This window comes from Gracilinanus agilis, chromosome 6, assembly GCF_016433145.1.
Source record: "Gracilinanus agilis isolate LMUSP501 chromosome 6, AgileGrace, whole genome shotgun sequence".
NCBI lineage: Eukaryota > Metazoa > Chordata > Mammalia > Didelphimorphia > Didelphidae > Gracilinanus > Gracilinanus agilis.
This window is the reverse complement of record NC_058135.1, coordinates 282,854,176-282,873,586: the sequence shown is the minus strand read 5'-3', so window position 1 is coordinate 282,873,586 and position 19,411 is coordinate 282,854,176. Positions and strand designations below refer to the sequence as shown.

Below are 19,411 nucleotides of genomic sequence, written 5' to 3'. Positions count from 1 at the left end.
CCTATACATTTAAAAACTTTTTGCAAATTATATAGCAAAATGATTTTAAAGTTAAAACAGCATTTATTATAGAAAATATTTTCTTTTAAAATATTTCATTAAACATTGAATAGTGTTCAGATATCTATTGGTATTATCTTATTGTTAAAAAAGATCAATACATATTCTAATAGCATCCAATTTAAAACATTTTAACTGTAATTATGAAACAAATATTTCTTAAATTTCACAAGTATATCACAGATTAGAAATAGAATATTAATGCATTATATAATTATTTAAAATGAAATACAAAAACAATTCCTTACTTCCCTGATAAGTATTTTGCTTTTATAATAGAGATGGATTAAAAAAAATTACTTAATATTTGTTACTTATGTACATACACTTTGGTTCACACCAGTCAATTCTTCTTTCCCCTACCTCTGCCATTTACAGTGCATAGGCAGAATAGAGTATATAAGACTTAGAACCATCTTTCATGAGGTTGACTTTTCTTATATTTTTTCTTCCTTGGTTGCTAAGATTGAATAAAATAATGAGGGTCTAAAATACGAAGAAGCTATGACTGCCTCCATTTATTAATGAGAAAAAAGATAAAAAGATTATTAATCTCATGGTACTAATATTCAGATGAAATTGTGATAGTGTGTGTAGAAATTGTAGAAATCACAAAGGGTGACTGGACATTCTTCTTTCTACCATCTATTGATTCATTTTACTGATATATTTTTGTCCAAGGCCCAATGATAAGAAAGGGTTTATATCCAATATTTCCAGATCATGACTAAATTGACATCCACACTCTAATTGAATAATGAATTATTTCTAAATCACCACAGTGTTTGGATAAATACTATTTATCCAGTTTCTTTTCCTATAAGCTTTCTCTTGTATATCTCTAAATTTCCCTCTCTACCCAATGAGGGTAATGACCTGAGAAAAGTATGGAGCCATTGCCATAGATGAGTGACATAGTTTTCAATTTTAAAAAATTAAAATATTTATGAAAACTATCAGTAACAACTTTAAATGGGAGATGTTTGATTTCCATCAAAAGAATCATGAATCTAAAAAACTCTGAGGACTTTCAATTGTGAATTTTCTTTAAAAGAGAGTTATATAAGATAAAGATTACAGAATAAATTATTATCTATTTCATTACTCTTATGAGAATACAAAGTATATACATACATATATACACAGACATATATACATATATAGTAATCATTTAGACCTTACTGTGAATAGTTAAATTTTGGAATGGATTATAGTTTAGTTTTCATTTAAGAAACATATGAAGAAATGCATAATTATATTTTATCCACCAGCAGAGATAAGGAGAATCTAAAATATGCATTTATTTTATTGACTGTCTAGAAATCTTATTCTTCTGACTGAGAAGGAGGAGTCCAAAAACAAGTTGAGTTTTATATGGAATGACTAATACTGAATTTTACTGGAGAAAGAAAATTATGCTGTATATAAAACAGAGTGAGATTAATCTTTGTTATATTCCCAGATACAGAACAGTGTCTGCAATGCCCTGAAGATCAGTACCCAAGCAAGGAGAAAGATAGATGCCTGCCCAAGACAGTGACTTTCCTGGCTTATGAAGAGACTCTGGGAATGATTCTGGCCTCTGCAGCTCTCTGCTTTTCCATCCTCACAACCTTTGTCCTTGGAGTATTTGTGATGCACAGAGATACCCCCATAGTTAAAGCCAATAATCATAGTCTTAGCTACATTCTGCTCACTTCTCTCACCCTTTGCTTCCTTTCTTCCTTACTCTTCATTGGTCATCCTACACCAGCCATCTGCATCTTAAGACAAACCACATTTGCCATTGTGTTCACAGTGGCTATTGCTTCCATCTTGGCCAAAACCATCACTGTGGTTCTGGCCTTTAGAGCCACTAAGCCAGGTAGCAAGCTCAGGAGGTGGTTGGGAGCATCAATATCTTATTTCCTCACTTTAATTTGTACCCTTATCCAGATGTGCATCTGTGGTATCTGGCTGGGGACATATCCCCCATTCCTTGAAATGGATACATACTCTGAGGCTTCCATCATTGTCATTCAGTGTAATGAGGGCTCACTTGTTTCCTTCTACTGTGTCCTTGGCTACATGGGCTTCCTGGCCTTGGTTAGCTTTACATTGGCTTTCCTGGCCAGGAATCTACCAGATACTTTCAATGAAGCCAAGCACCTGACATTCAGCGTGCTGGTGTTTTGGAGTGTCTGGATTTCCTTCTTGCCCACATATCAGAACACCAAAGGGAAGGCCATGTGGCCATGGAGATCTTTTCCATCTTGGTCTCCAGTGCTGGGATTCTCACCTGTATCTTTGTTCCCAAATGCTATGTGATCCTTCTGAGGACAGACAGAAATACCCTGGAGATACTGAAAAACAAAACTAATCTTTGAGGGGCAATGCATTCTCTAACTCTTCCTCACCAGTCTAAGCAATGTAGCCACTGCTTCTTAATGAATGATTAAAAATAATCTAGCTTTTCTTCCATTTCTTTTCTGTTATCATCTCTTTATTGTGTGGCAGACTTGAAAAGTTTTTTGAAGAAACTGTTATTACTTGGTTTCTGATTAGAAGTACAATTAATTTAGTAATTATATAAAATACCCTCTAAAGATCAGACCTTTTATATCCTTTATATATAAAAATCAATACATTATACATATATATTTGAGATTAAGTTCATTTAATTAATTAATTTAGAATATTTTCAATGGTTACATGATTCATGTTCTTTTCCTTCCTTCCTTCCATCTGCCTCCAATATCCAATGAGCAATTCCACTGGGTTTTACATGTGTCATTAATCCAGACTTATTTTCAGATTATTAATATTTGTACTAGAGTGATCATTAAGGGTCTATATCCCCAATCATATGCCCATTGAACACAAGCAAATGTTATTCTTCTATGTTTCTGCTCCCAAAAATCTTTCTCTGAATGTGGTTCACTTTCTTTCTCATAAGTCCCTCATAATTTTCCTGGATCATTGCATTCCTTGTAGTAGCGAAGTCCATCACAATCGATTGTGCCTCAATGTATCAGTCTCTATGTACAATGTCCTGTTTCTGCTCCTTTTACTCTGTGTCAGTTCCTGGAGGTCATTCCAATTCACGCAGAATTCCTCTACTTCATTATTTCTTTTAATACAATTGTTTTTCATCACCAACAGATACCACAATTTGTTCATCCATTCCCCAACTGAAGGGTATTTCTTCATTTTCCAATTTTTTTCCACGACAACGATTAAGCCTACAAATATTTTTGTACAAGTCTTTTTCCTTATTATCTCTTCGTTGTATAAACCTAGCAATTCAGTGGCTGGATCAAGGGACAGGAAGTCTTTTAAAGCCCTTTGATCATAGTTCCAAATTGCCTTCCAGAATGGTTGGATCAATTCACAACTCCACCAGCAATGCATTGCTTTCCCAATTTTGCCACATCCCCTAAAACATTTATTACTTTCCTTTGCTATAATATTAACCCATCTCCTAGATATGAGGTGGTACCTCAGAGTTGTTTTTGATTTGCATTTTTGTAATTATAAGAAACAACTCTGAGGTACCACCTCACACCTAGGAGATGGGTTAATATGACAGCAAAGGAAAGTAATAAATTGTCTATTAACGTACTCTGTCCATTTATCAATTGGGGAATGACTTCTTTCTTAGATGACTCTTCAACAGAAAGTTTGTCACTTGGGTTTTTATTCTCAATAATAAGACAAGATTCAGGAAAAAGAGAACTCAAAGAGTTTATTACGATGTATCAAGGTAACAATACATTCATGGTTTGATTATTAGAGATCAGCAAATAACACCAAAATGGAGCAACGCTTACTGATTACTTTTGTAATAATATAAAGAAAATATGAAGTTCTCCTTATCATGATAAATATCATGGAATACAAAGGTGTATATTGAATGTGTCCTTTCTCTAATACTGAGTGATAAGTTGGTCCATGAACAATGGGTCACTGAGCTAGTCAGATTTTCAATAGACATTCTTCACATTCTTCATTCCATTTCTTCTTCTTTAGCCCTGGTTTCTTAACATGTTACCAACTGCTCTTATTGAATCTGTAAAGATTTACAGCCTGATTCTTGCCCTCAAGTAATTTATCTTACAGTGACAACAAACAGGGCCAAAGACATTGCCCTTCAAATAGGAACTGCTTAGGACCTGTAAAATGAAAACTCTGGACTAGCTGGAAAAGAATTTTTAATTGCCATTACTGTATCTTTAACTCCTCACCTAGTGCCCAACATGCAGTAAGTCCTCAGTAAATGCTTGTAGATTGGACAGATTGCTATTCAGAAACTGAACTGAAAATTAACTTTGTGACTTGGATAACTTAAAGCATTTTATGGGGGGTGAACTACCCCACAGAAATCTACAGAATCCCACAGAACTCAAAGAGCAGTTAAGAATGTGAGTATAAAGATAGCACCTCAGGCTTGAGATTCTTACTCTTTGGGGAAAAGGGGGAGCTGGGTGGTAGCTTAGTTTATCTATGACCTGAAGGAGCAGGTGGATTATTTTTATTTATCCAAATAGGCAATCATCGAAATTGTTTACCCTACATTGTTTCTATTACTGGCAGTGATATCCCGTTAGCAGTATCTTAAAGATACCTTTAACATCTACAAATCTACCATCAAGCCTCTCTAAACCATCTTGTACTTGATAATATTTCATACAAAGATTTAGTTTAACTTGTGAGGTAGTTAGGGAAAGAAGTTTCTAATTTTGAGCTTTTCCTTCTAGGGGAAGCCATTCTCACTATACTTGAAGATTTTAGACAGATTATTCCTTATTCATCTTTCTTGAAAATTTATCCTCCATCCTAATCCCACCAAATTAATAAACACTTATTTAGTTACATCTATGTGTGTGGAGTATTGTGGTTCAAGAAACTGAGGCCAGTATTTATACACCACCTAAACCAAATCTCCATCTTGGCAGAGACTTGGTGAGCAGTTGGGATTCAAAGACCAAAGAACCTATTGTGAAGACTTCCTGAGCCAATTATCCATCTTGGTTTAGGGAATAAACCTCAATCTGTTAGGGAGATCAATTTCTGTGACATTATTCCTGTTTATTAGTTAGTTTAGAACTGTAAAAGCCAAGCCAGATAACAGCCATAACTGGGATATAGGCAGTTCTGTGGGTCAGTTACCAAAGCCTTCGAATGCCAGAAAGGAGAAAGAATTCTATCAATTCTTACTCCTCCCCCTTGTGAGAGGTTTGTAGGCAGGGGTTTGTAGCCTGCTATGGAATCATTGCTAACTGGTCCCATTTTAACACTTGACAAAAATCATTAACTAATATGGCAGCCCTTAAATGGGGCGCAGCAGAGATTTTGAAAGTACATGTATTGCACTTGTTATAAGAAGTAGTGCAAACTGGGTAGTGAGGAGGAATAAAGTGATATAGGTGATTGGAGGAGGAATGCAGGGGATAGCTGAGTGTAGGGAAGGGATGAATGGATAGGTATATAGGAAGGTAAGGGAATGGATGGGAGTATATAGGAGGGCAGCTTAAATAGGCTTATTCACTGAGGCTAGAGACAGAGGATACTGAAAAGAAATAGGCTGGATTCTTCAGGCAGGGAAAGTATCTCTAAGGTACAAGAGGAATTTGGGCCAGTCAGAAATGTTTAGATCAAGGCTGGGGGTTTCTCTTGTTAATTTCTTTTTTTTTTTAATTTTTTTTTAAACCCTTGTACTTCGGTGTATTGTCTCATAGGTGCAAGATTGGTAAGGGTGGGCAATGGGGGTCAAGTGACTTGCCCAGGGTCACACAGCTGGGAAGTGGCTGAGGCCGGGTTTGAACCTAGGACCTCCTGTCTCTAGGCCTGGCTCTCACTCCACTGAGCTACCCAGCTGCCCCCTCTTGTTAATTTCTAAAGACCCTTGAGGGAGGAGTTAAAAGCTCCTCCCTGCCAGTGAAATTCATGTCTGCAGGAAGTCTTGGCTGGGTACTTCCTTCCCAAGATGGATGCCTAGGTTTCCCTCAAGAAAATAAAAGGAAAATTATTCTTCCCTCTTCAGCCTTTGCCTTAATCTTCAATACAATCTTTCACCAGAGGCTTTCTATAGGTAACAAAAGGAATTTGTTAATGTCAGGGATAATCAGAGGGAAAGAGGATTTCTAACTGCTGCTAGGGAGAAGGCTGGTGCTGGGGAATGAGTTATGGGAGAGGGTTAGACTGAGAGAGTTCAGCTCTCCCAGTCAGGAAGGTTTGACTGCCTTTGAAGAAAAGTATTTATCAAATCACTAAATTAGGGGTGGCTTGATTTAGGATGCCCTGCTTGCCTACAGAAACTAAATCCATGATGTCCAACCACCAAGCCCAACCTTCCTCTCAGAGCCCAATGGGAAATTCAGGGAAAATAGCAGGGATGTAGATGGAGGGATCAGGGGAAGGTCCACAGAAATAAAACTAGGTTCAAATGCCTCCAAAGACAAAAAATAAGCCCAGGCCAAAGGAGAAGCCAAAAGGCAAAAAGCCAACAGGCAAAGCCAAAGCCCCAAAGCAAAAGCCCCTCAGTTGGAACTTCAGCACTATTTATAGCTTCAGGCTCCAACTGACTTTGTCAACATTCTAAAACCTAACTGCCAGGGCTGCTTACAGTTGAATTTGCAAAAGCAGAGGCTTCTGCTAGCAAACCTGCATTACACATTGTACCAGAAGATGAAACATTTAGACAAGAAGACACTATATTCAATCCATGTTCAATGTTCTTAGTCCATTTTTATATAAATATAATGAATCTGATTTACCCATTCCTATAAAACTTGGAAGGGGAGGCAACATGTTGGCAGATAATGTAATAATAAAGGAGCCAGTTAAGACTCTTTGATAGAAAGGGAGATAGAGAGAGAGTCTATGTGGTGAGTCTCTCTTCTAGCTCTCCCCTGGGGCAGAATACAAACTAGGAGGCTTTAAGGGGCTGTCACCCCAAAACTAGGTGACCTGAATGGTCATGCTGCCCCTCAGGAGTCAGGGGCAAGGCTTGCCTATAAGAGGAGGTATGTGGTACCCCAATCCAATCCTGAATAAGGATGAGGTTCACACAAACCTCCCCCTATCAGTTAATTTCACAGTGGATGGTCTGGGTTCAAGATGGAGGCAGCCAGACTAAGCTGTGGTTCCCTTCCTCCCTCTTTGTGTCTCAGGTACTCTGGAATGCTGACTGATGAATGGCTTTCATTATTCACAATTCAGGCATTGGGGAAAGGGGTGAAGAGCAGAGGGATTTTGGGGTGCCCTCTTCAGTATTGCTATGGGATCTGTCACTTGGATGGGTTCCCTAGTGGTTCCCTCACCCAAGATTCTCCCCTCCCTCCTTCTCCTTCTGTTTTTTTATTTCTATCCTTTTCTATAATTGTAATGTTTGACTGAAAAAGGGTCTCTCTGTTTCTCTGTCACATGTTGTCTGTTGTACATGTTGTTGGATGGGCTTTCTGGTCTGGATGCAGGAACAGTGTGGATTGTGATGCTTTGTCAGTGATGTCAATTGTTTGTGTGTGTATGTTATATGCACTTTAAGATGTTTTGCAATAATTATAATGATTCTGAATTTCAGTTCTCAGACCTCAGCACTTTCTGGAATTTGTGTATCTTGAACTGTTTTGGGGTGCTCTGTATTTGTATCTTTTCAGGTTTCACTTGGGTCATGTGGAACCATGATTATTTTCCTCCTACTTTTACACTTGTAGGGGTAATGAGCAAAATTTGATTAGGTCCTAAGCATTTGGAGTCTGTTACTGATTTTCTTGTGAAGTTTCTCATGTACACTATGTCTCCTAGTTGTAAATTATGCAAGTTGTAATTAAGGGGAACTGTCTGTTGAATCAAACTGAGTTCATAGAGTTCTGTGAGTCTTTGTTGTGGGGTCTGGATATATTTATGCAGTTCACAATCTGTGCCCATCATTGAGATATAAAGGGTTTTGTGAACTCTCCCTTGCCAAACAGGTTGACCATATAGCATTTCAAATGGAGAAAGATGTAAATACCTGCTAGGTTTGCTTCTCAGATACCATAACACTATTGGTTGAACTATCAATCCAATATTGCTTTGATTCCATTTATATATTCTGTTTTCATTGCTACAGTCTTCTCCACATTATGTTTGTAATCTTTCCGTATTTAGTTTTTTTCTTTAAGTGTTCTGTACTTTTGATGGATTAGTGTTATATTGGTTATAACAGTGATATTTGTAGAAAACTGTAAAAATACCAGTGGTCTGTATCAATCAGGACTTAGTTGTCCCTTGGTATATGGAGAGCACACACACAAGGCTCTCAGCAGGCTTGAGTGAAAAAGGGAGGGGCACAATCTGGCAAGTATTCCTTTAGTTACTCCCTCCCACCAAGCAGTTAGGAATCAGTTACAAAAGGGTTTGAACCTTCTGGGCTCGGTCAGGAAACTATGAAGGACAACACTTTTAGGGATGTTAACTTTCTCTAAACTATTTCCCCACAGGTTTGAGTAAGGAGAAAATAGTAAAAGCTTGATGTCTGAAGTTTTTAGGGACTGAGGAAGAGTCAGGCTTTGGGCCACATGGCTGGAGGAGCTGAGCTTGAGAGTGTGTAAGTATTTCCCTAAATAATACCCAGGCACAGCTCCCAAAAGATGAAGGGTTTAATGATATGTGGGGAAGGGAAGAAAGGGAGATTTGACAAGGATAAAATAAGGTCAGGGAAACGCTAAACTATTATTGTCCAAGCAGCCCCTCCCCCAGAGGGGAAAGGTATCTTGGTTAGCTATTTAGCTTTCTAACCTAATAGATAGTCTTCTCCTATGGTCTAAATAAGGAATTTGAGGTAATAGTGAGGTTGATTGAAGGTCTATTTAGGCTAAAGCAAGGTTGGCAGTTCTCAAGAGCCCCAAGATCTGGTATCAGCAAACAGAGTGACCTACTCACTTCAACCCCTAGGAATCAACTGAATTTAACTGCCTTAAACTGCCTCCTCACCCAGAGTTCTCGAGGGACCACCTGGAATTCTCAGCTGAGGCTTGACCAGCTTTCTTGCAACTGGAATTCCACTCTGCAATTCAATGACACATTAGTCATCCAGTACAGTATGAAACATAGCCACTCATGCCTTTCTTCATTAGCTATGTCTGGTACACTGATTACTGGTACTTTTGCTCCTCGATATAGCCTTTGCATTTCCTCTTTATCATCAGAACTCATGTCATCAGAGTCTATGTAAACAGGGTATGGTTGTGATGGCTTGGTATTAATTACACCTAATGCTAAAATTGCTTCCATGTCCATATCTGCTAAGTCATTTTCTGGTAGCATGCTAGTCATGTGTTGTTCATTATTTTCTGTTCCTTGGTTGACTTGGCTCATGGGTTCAACTGTTTCTGTTTTTTTATTCACTTGAATCATTGGAGCCTCTATCTCTGTATATCCCATGTCCCCTTTCTGTTGTAAAGTGACTTTTTTGGTTTTGGTTTTGGACCCTCAAATTGCAATGCCTTTTGATACTGTGATGCATTTGCTTCCCCTACCTTTTTGTTTCTGTATGTCATTAACATGCTGTTATCTTGATTGTTACTCTAACTTGGCTATATTATTTTATGGATTGATTCATTGTTGTGTGAATGATTCCTCTATTTGGTTATCTCTTAAGCATTTAGAGTTCTCTCCAGGTGGAGGCATTCCTGAAGTAACACAAGCTTGTAAGTTTGGAAGTTTTTGATTCAATGTTTTTCTCAGAGATTTTTTTGTCTTAAAGTCTTTTACTGTTGAGTTTAAGTTTGAATATCTTAGTCTGTTAATTCAATTTTTTTCTCTGTTAACCTTTTCATGTGTTAACTCTCTTGGAAGTTTGCTTGTGTCAGTGCTTAAGGATAATGCTCTTTCCATCCCAACAGTGTTTATTGTAAGTTGCTTTGCACTTTCTTTCATATCATTGCCTGTCTGTGTGTGAAACTGCTCAGAACACCCATTTAAGTTTATCTCTTGAACTGTTGCATTTGGATTTGTCATTAGTTGATCTTTTTGTGTATGTTCTATTTTTATGCTATGATCTTGTATATCTGGAACATTCTTGTCATGAAGTGTTGAAGATTTTAAGTTTAAATCTGTTGTTACTGGTACTTTGCATGGTGCAATTTCCCTATCATTTGTTAGTGCTATAGTCATTATATTTGGTTTAAAATCTGGTGTAAATGCATTTGTATTTTTCTCCTTTCTCTTCAAATCATTATCTTTTGTCCCATAAATTCTGTTTTTTATTTCTATTACATGCCTAATCATTTGATTCTCTTCTTCTAATTGATCTCTAGATTTAATCTTAGCTTTTCCATCTCCATAGTATATTTTCATGCCCAAGTCTCTGGTTTTTATGTCTTTTCCCATTGCCACACACCTTGAGCTTTCCCTTGTGTTCCCAGGGTATTTCCTGACATCATAAGGTATTATGTTTTCCCATTAGTTCTTGAGAATAATGTGATATTTCTCCCTGTGCTATGTATTGTTGCATAGTCTGCAGGTCGAGAGCATGCTAAATGGATGATGCACAATTGTGATCACAACATTTGTTTTCTCTCTGGTGAGTATTGCATCTAGAATTTGTATATGTATTACTATAATTGCTTCTTTTGTTGTTGTTGCTGTTAATTTGGGCTTTGGGGTGACAATTTTTCACTATATGCTCTAAGTTCCCACAAAGAAAACACCTTATATTATTATTAAAGTGATTGCTAGTTTGTCTGGGTTGTTGGTACTGAGGTCTGACTTTATATGCATGCAGGGCTGCCAGGTTTTTGATTTCCTCTATTTCTTTTTCTTTGATGGTAGATTTAGCCTCTTATAATTGCTCCTTTAATTCTTTTATGATATCATCTTTTTCTCTAATGGATTCTTTGACTTCCTGATTTCCTGAATGAACATATGCAGCAGTTTTATGTAGATCTTCTAAACTTAATGATTCTCATCCTGGACAATGCAAATTAAAGTGTGTCCTAATTGATAGGGAACTGCCCTTAATAAACTGCCTCCTAATGTGCTGCAAGTTGGGTTCATTTAAGTCCTGGAACCCTAAAATTGTTCCCTTAGCTTCAACAAAACTATCAAAATATGTTGAGGGGTGCTCATTTATCTCCTGCCTTAACTTTTTGAATTTTCCCCAGGAATCAGGACACTTAGCAAAGGATTTCACAGCTTCTACAAGATCTTCTCTAGCTCTTGTTAGGTATTCTAAGTTTTGATGACTGTTTAATTCTAATATATTCATAATATTGTGGCCAAGATGTTAAGTTTGTGTTCCTTTGGGTCTCCTCAATAAATTGTGCTTTCTCTGCTGGTGTAAATAATTCATGAAGAAGAATTTCAATGTCTGAAAATGTGGGATCAAAAAGTCTTAATGCTCTCTTAAATTCTTTTATGGCCTTGAAGGGATTTTAAAAAGAGGCAGTCATCTGTTGTTTTAGGGTGTCTAGATTTGCAGGAATGAATGGCTTATGTATTTTTAAATGGAGAAACCCAGAATCTGGCTGCAAAATCACGTGATCAATAATTGTTAATATTGGTAATGCTGGTGCTGTTGCCCCTTCCTCTATTTTCTTTGCTGTATCTGTATGTGCCTCTGCTGTTTGTATTGCTATTTCTATTTTGTTCCCTGCTGTGATCCCCTTTCCTCTTTTCAATTGAGCATTCTTTTCAAGTAACTTTATTATTTCATTTATTACTGTCATTATCAATACAATGCTATCATCCTTGTGTCCTAGCAATTTGTGCACTAAATTCTTTAAGGACCAATAGAAGTGGAGGAATAAGATGATTATTGCAATTTTGGTTGGTATGAAAGCAAAGACCTGACCTATTTCTATATTCAACAATTGGCAGAAATCATATATGTCTATGATTCCCATTATATAACCTGGGGGTCAGTATGATCCAGAAATTATAAATCATATTTCAAAAGTTGTATAGTAATATAAGGATTCTCATCATGGTATAAATTATTTTCTCCATTGATGCATCCATTGTACCAGTTTGAATATAAAATTTCTATAGTACTGTGTCTTTAAATTTTCTTTGCTTGTCTAAGTTTGTCTCCTTTGCTATGCTGTAGATAGGAGAAAAATGGCTGCTGTCTGGTTCAAAGAGAGGCTCCACCACCCCGAATTATTATTTAGGTACTTTACCTAAACTGGCTCTGCCAAAACTGTAATAATAAAGGAGCCAGTCAAGAATCTTTGATAGAAAGGGAGATAGAAAGGGAGGCTATGTGGTGATTCTCTCTTCCAGCTCTTCCCTGGGGCCAAATATAAACTGAGAGATTTTAAGGGGGTCTCTCCCCAAAACTGGGTGACCTGAATGGTTGTGCTACCCCTCAGGAGTTGGGGCAAGGCTTCCCTATAAGAGGAGGTATGTGGTACCCCAATCCAATCCTGAACAAGGATGAAATTCACACAAACCTCCCCCCTATCAGTTAATTTCTTTTTTTAAACATTTATTAATATTCATTTTTAACCTGTTTACATACTTTATGCTCCTACTTTTCCTTTCAACCCCCCCCCCTTTCCCCCCACCCTTGGCCGACTCACATTTCCACTGGTTGTAACATGTGTCCTTGTTCAGGGCCTATTTCCATATTGTTGTTAGTTGCATTGGTGTGGTAGTTTCAAATCCACATCCCCAATCATGTCTGCCTCAGCCCTTACATTCAAGCAATTGTTTATCTTCTATGTTTCCTCTCCTGCAGATCTTCCTCTGAATGTGGGTAGCATCTTTACCATAAATCCCTCAGAGCTGTCTTGTGTCATTGCATTGTTGCTGGTACAGGAGTCCATTACATTCGATTTTACCACAGTAAATCAGTCTCTGTGTACAATGTTCTTCTGGCGCTGCTCCTTTTGCTCTGCATCAGTTCCTGGAGGTCTTTCCAGTTCACATGGAACTCCTCCAGTTTATTATTCCTTTTAGCACAATAGTATTCCATCACCAGCACATACCACAGTTTGTTCAGCCATTCCCCAATTGAAGGGCATACCCTCCTTTTCCAGTTTTTTGCCACCACAAAAAACGCAGCTATAAATATTTTCATACAAGTCTGTTTATTTATGATCTCTTTGGGGTACAAACCCAGCAATGGTATGGCTGGATCAAAGGGCAGGCATTCTTTTATAGCCCTTTGAGCATAGTTCCAAATTGTCAGCCAGAATGGTTGGATCAGTTCACAACTCCACCAGCAATGCATTAATGTCCCAATTTTGCCACATCCCCTCCAGCATTCATTACTCTCCCCTTCTTTAATTTTAACTAATCTGCTAGGTGTGAGATGATACCTCAGAGTTGTTTTGATTTGCATTTCTCTAATTATTAAAGATTTAGAACACTTTCTCATGTGCTTATTGATACTTTTGATTTCTTTACCTGAAAATTGCCTATTCATGTCTCTTGCCCATTTTTCAATTGGGGATTGGCTTGATTTTTTATACAATTGATTTAACTCCTTGTATATTTGAGTAATTAGACCCCTGTCAGAGTTTTTTGTTATACAGATTTTTTCCCAATTTGTTGTTTCCCTTCTGATTTTGACTATATTATTTATGTTTGTACAAAAGCTTTTTAGCTTAATATAATCAAAACCATTTAATTTACATTTTGTAATTTTCTCTAACTCTTGCTTGATTTTAAAATATTTCCTTTCCCAGAGATCTGACAGGTATACTATTTTGTGTTCACTTAACTTATTTATAGATTCCCTCTTTATATTCAGGTCATTCACCCATTCTGAATTTATCTTGGTGTAGGGTGTGAGATGTTGATCTAAATCTAATCTCTTTCATATTGTTTTCCAAATTTCCTAGCAGTTTTTGACAAATAGTGGATTCATGTCCCAAAAGTTGGGCTCTTTGCGTTTATCATACACTGTCTTGCTGATGTCATTAACCCCAAGTCTATTCCACTAATCCTCCCTTCTATCTCTTAGCCAGTACCATATTGTTTTGATAACTGCTGCTTTATAGTATAGTTTAATATCTGGTACTGCTAGGCCCCCTTCCTTCACATTTTTTTTCATTATTTCCCTTGATATTCTTGATCTTTTGTTATTCCAAATGAACTTTGTTATAGTTTTTCCTAATTCAGTAAAGAAGTTTTTTGGTAATTTGATAGGTATGGCACTAAGTAGGTAAATTAATTTGGGTAGAATTGTCATTTTTATTATGTTAGCTTGTCCTACCCATGAATAATTAATGGTTATGCAATTGTTGAGATCCAGTTTTATTTGTTTGGAAATTGTTTTGTAGCTGTTTTCGTATAATTGCTGTGTTTGTTTTGGTAGATAGATTCCCAAGTATTTTATATTGTCTAGGGTGATTTTAAATGGTGTTTCTCTTTCTACTTCTTGCTGCTCTAATGTGTTGGAAATATATAGAAATGCTGATGATTTATGTGCATTTATTTTTTATCCTGCAACTCTGCTAAAGTTGTTGATTATTTCTACAAGCTTCTTAGTTGATTCTCTAGAATTTTTTTATGTATACCATCATATCATCTGCAAAGAGTGATAGCTTAGTCTCCTCATTGCCTACTTTGATACCTTCAATTTCTTTTTCTTCTCTAATTGCTATTACTAGTGTTTCTAGTACTATGTTGAATAATAGAGGTGATAATGGGCATCCTTGTTTTACTCCTGATCTTATTGGGAAGGCTTCTAATTTATCCCCATTGCATATAATGCTTGTTGATGGTTTTAGGTATATACTGTTTATTATTTTTAGGAAGAGTCCTTCTATTCCTATACTTTCCAGGGTTTTCAATAGGAATGGATGCTGTATTTTGTCAAAGCTTTTTCAGCATCTATTGAGATAATCATGTGATTTTTGTTTGTTAGACTGTTGATATGGTCAATTATGTGGATGGTTTTCCTAATGTTGAACCATCCTTGCATTCCTGGTACAAATCCCACCTGATCGTGGTGGATGATCTTCTTAATTACTTGCTGGAGTCTCTTTGCTAATATTCTATTTAAGAATTTTGCATCTATGTTCATTAGGGAGATTGGTCTATAGTTGTCTTTTTCTGTTTTTGGTCTACCTGGGTTTGGGAACAGTACCATATTTGTGTCATAAAAGGAATTTGGTAGGACTCCTTCTTTGCTTATCATATCAAATAATTTGTATAGTATTGGGATTAATTACTCTTTGAATGTCTGTTAGAATTCACTTGTGAATCCATCAGGTGCTGGTGATTTCTTCTTAGGGAGTTCTTTGATGGCTTGTTCAATTTCTATTTCTGATATGGGATTATTCAGGTATTCTATTTCTTCTGCTGTTAATCTAGGCAGTTTATGTTTTTGTAAATATTCATCCATATCTCCTAAATTGTTATATTTGTTGCCAAATAATTGGGCAAAATAGTTTTGAATGATTGCCTTAATTTCCCCTTCATTAGAGGTGAGGTCTCCCTTTTCATCTTTAATACTGTCAATTTGGTTTTCTTCTTTCCTTTTTCTTATTAGATTGACCATTATTTTGTCTCTTTTATCTGTTTTTTCAAAATACTAGCTTCTAATCTTATTTATTAATTCAATAGTTCTTTTACTTCTGATTTTATTAATTTCTCCCTTAATTTTTAGTATTTCTAATTTAGTTTTCATCTGTGGGTCTTTAATTTGTACGCTTTCTAATTTTTTGAGTTGAATACCCAATTTATTAATCTCTGCCCTCCTTAATTTGTTAATATATGCATTCAAGGATATAAATTTCCCCCTGAGTACTGCCTTGGCTGCATCCCACAGGGTTTGGTGGGATGTCTCATCATTGTCATTTTCTTCAATGAAATTGTTGATTGTTTCTATGATTTCTTCTTTGACAAATTGGTTTTGGAGAATCATATTGTTTAATTTCCAATTGCTTTTTGATTTGCCTGTCCAGGTTATTATTTTTATTGCATTATGACCTGAGAAGGTTACATTTATTATTCTGCTCTTTTGCATTTGTTTGCAATGATTCTATGTCCTAATACATGGTCAATCTTTGTAAATGTACCATGTGCACCTGAAAAGAAGGTGTATTCCTTTTTTGTCCCTATTTATTTTTCTCCATATATCAATTAAATCTAATTTTTTCTAGGACTTCATTCACCTCTCTTACCTCTTTCTTATTTATTTGTTGGTTTGATTTATCTAGATCTGAAAGAGGAATATTTAGATCTCCCACTAGTATGGTTTTACTATCTATTTCCTTCTTGAGCTCTGCCAGTTTCTCCTTTATGAATTTGGATCCTATACCACTTAGTGCATATATATTGAGCAGTGTTATTTCCTCATTGTTTATACTGCCTTTAATCAGGATGTAATGACCTTCACTGTTTTTTTTAATCATATCTATTTTTACTTTGGCTTTGTCAAAGATCATAATAGCCACTCCTGCCTTCTTTTTTTCATTTGACGCCCAAAAGATTTTGCTCAAGCCCTTAACCTTTAACTTGTGTGTGTCTACCCGCCTCATATGTGTTTCTTGTAGACAACATAGGGTAGGATTTTGGTTTCTGATCCACTCTGCTATTTGCTTCCGTTTTATGAGCGAATTCATCCCATTCACATTCAGTGTTACAATTATCAGTTGTGCATTCACTGACATTTTTGTATCCTCCCCTAGACCCACCCCTTCTTCTTACACTATTTTCTTTTAAACCAGTGGTTTGCTTTGAGCATGTATCACTTATCCCCTCCCTTGATTGACTTCCCTTTCTTCCCCCTCCCTTGTTATTCCCCTCTTTTTGTTTTTTAAAGGCCTAATGAATTCCCTCCCCCTTCTTCTCCCCTCCCTTTTTTGACCTCCCCACTCCCATGCTCCCTTTGGTTTGTCCCTTCTGACTTTCTCAGTAGGGTTAGATAAAGTTTTTTTTATCTGGATGGATAATAAAGCTACTCTTCCCTCTCCAGGTTGATTACACTGAGAGTAATGTTTGATTATTACCTCTTAATGCTCCTTCCTCTCCTTCTTATAATAGTATTTATCCCCTTCCCTTCCCATGCTCTCTTTGTGTGTAATAGAATATCCTATTTTTCTTATTTACTCAGATTTTTCTTGGTGTCCCCTACTATTCCCCCCCTCTTTCTGACCCCCAATGTCATCTTAGACCTTTTAATATCCTGTCCTCTCCCTATGAATTATTCTTCTGGTTGATATAATAGTGAATATTATAATAGTGAATAGAGTTCCCTACTGAGAATTATACATAGCATTTCTCCACATAGTAATACAGATCATTAGATCTTATTTAAGCCCTTAAAGAGTCAAATTAAAAAAAAAGTTTTCTTTCTTTTCCCTCTGTTTCTTATTTACCTTTTTATGTTTCTCTTGATTTTTGTGGTTGGGTATCAAACTTTCCATTTCGTCCTGGTCTCTTTTGTGCAAAAACTTGGAAATCTTCAATTGAATACCCATACTTTACCCTGGAAGTATATAGTCAGTTTCGATGGGTAGTTGATCTATGGCTGAAGGTCCATCTCTCTTGCCTTTCTGAATATTGTGTTCCAAGCCTTGCGGTCTTTTAGAGTGGAGGCTGCCACATCCTGTGTGATCCTGATTGGTGCTCCTTGATATTCGAATTGTCTCTTTCCGGCTTCTTGTAAGATTTTTTTCTTTTACTTGAAAGCTCTTGAATTTTGCTATTATATTCCTTGGTGTTGACTTTTCTGTGTCCAGTGTAGAGGGTGATCTATGGATCCTTTCAATGTCTATATTGCCCTCTTGTTGTAGAACTTCAGGGCAATTTTGCTGAATAATTCCTTTACATATGGAGTCCAAGTTTCTATTAAGTTCTGCCTTTTCTGGAAGACCAATGATTCTCAAATTGTCTCTTCTCGACCGGTTTTCTTGGTCTGTCACTTTCTCATTAAGATATTTCATGTTTCCTTCTATTTTATCAGTTTTTTTACTTTGTTTTATTTGTTCTTGTTGTCTTGAGAGATCATTATGTTCTAATTTTTCAATTCTAGTCTTTAAGGACTGGTTTTCGGTTATAATCTTTTGGTTTTCCTTTTCAATAGGGTCATTTCTGGTGTTCAATTTGCTTATCAGTTCATTTGATTTCTAAGCCTCACTTTCCAATTACAAAATTCTTCCTTTTAAGCTGTTATTTTCTTGCCAGATTTCTTCCATCTTCTTCAACATCACATTTTTGAACTCTTGTGACCAGCTTTCATTTTTTGATAAGGTTTGGATATGATTACTTGTTTGTCCTCCTCTGCTGTCTGGATTTTCTCTGTGTAAAAGTTGTCGAGTGTTCCAGAGTTTTTCTTGATCATCTTTTTCTTCTTCTGCATTTCTCAGCTTGCCATCATTAGCCCCGCCCATTTTTCAGCTTTGTCTTCACACTCAGGGTCTGCCTGCGCTTTCTAAGCTCCCGGGGGCTCCGGTCTCCTTGTCCTTGGGGTCAGGCCTCCTGGTAGACCCCGGTCTGCCCCTCTGCCAGAGGCTTCTTCAGCAGTCTTAGGGGCTGCTTCCACAGCCTCACTCCTGTCTGCTCTGGGTCCTCACTAGAGGTCCAAGCCTGGGCTGGAGATCTTTATTCAAGCGTAGCGCACTGCCTTCACCCACGCAGAAGCTTGGGAAAGTCTGTGTGCGCCCCTCAGCCACTTGGGGTCCCTTGTCTTGCAGCACACAGGTAAAAGCCCTGGGGCTGCTAGTGATTTACTGGTTGCCCCACTCCTGTTTTCACTCTTGTGTTGGCCTTGGAGGTGTGTGAGGTGTGTGGTGTAGGGGGTGGGGAAGGGGCTTCTTCCTCTCATGTTTTAATGAGAGCTGTTTCACCCCTTTATAGCGTGGAGATGCCCCTATTCTGAGGACCTTCAATGCTGCGCCCTGTTGTGGGGTTCCTTCATTCGTCTTGGATTCATTTTTATTTCCCCTTGAGGAGTCCTGTATGCTTCGGTTAGGAGAGATCGAGCAGCTGCTCCTTACTCTGCCACCATCTTAATCAAAAGTCTGTTGTTTTTCCTCTATCAGTTAATTTCACAGCGTGTAGACCAGCTTCAAGATGGAGGTAGCCAGACCAAACTGTGGTTCCCCTCACCCTCATTTTCTCTCAGGCACTCTGGAATGCTATCTGACTGATGAATGGCTTTTATTATTTACAATTCTGGGATTGAGGAAAGGGGTGAAGGGCAGAGGGATTTTGGGGTGCCTTCTTCACTATTGTTATGGGATCTGTCACTTGTGTGGGATCCCTCATGGTTTCCTCATCCAAGCATCTCCCCTCCCTACTTCTCCTTCTGTTTTTCTATTTCTATCCTTTTCTATAATTGTAATGTTTGACTGAAAAAGGGTCTCTCAGCAAGGTTGGGTAATAGGAGAAGGAGACTAAGGGATTGCTCCCAAAATGGAGTCAAAACTTA

At 37.2% G+C, this 19,411-nt stretch overlaps 1 protein-coding gene across 1 annotated transcript in view; it reads left to right on the top strand.

Moving 5' to 3' along the window:
- Positions 1-1,629: 1,629 nt before the first annotated feature.
- Positions 1,630-19,411, top strand: part of LOC123252746 (vomeronasal type-2 receptor 26-like) — a 59,748-nt gene continuing 41,966 nt past the window's right edge. Inside the window, exon 1 of the mRNA XM_044681994.1 lies at positions 1,630-2,226. Within this exon, the coding sequence (XP_044537929.1) occupies positions 1,630-2,226 (597 nt within the window). The remainder of the gene's footprint in view (positions 2,227-19,411) is intronic.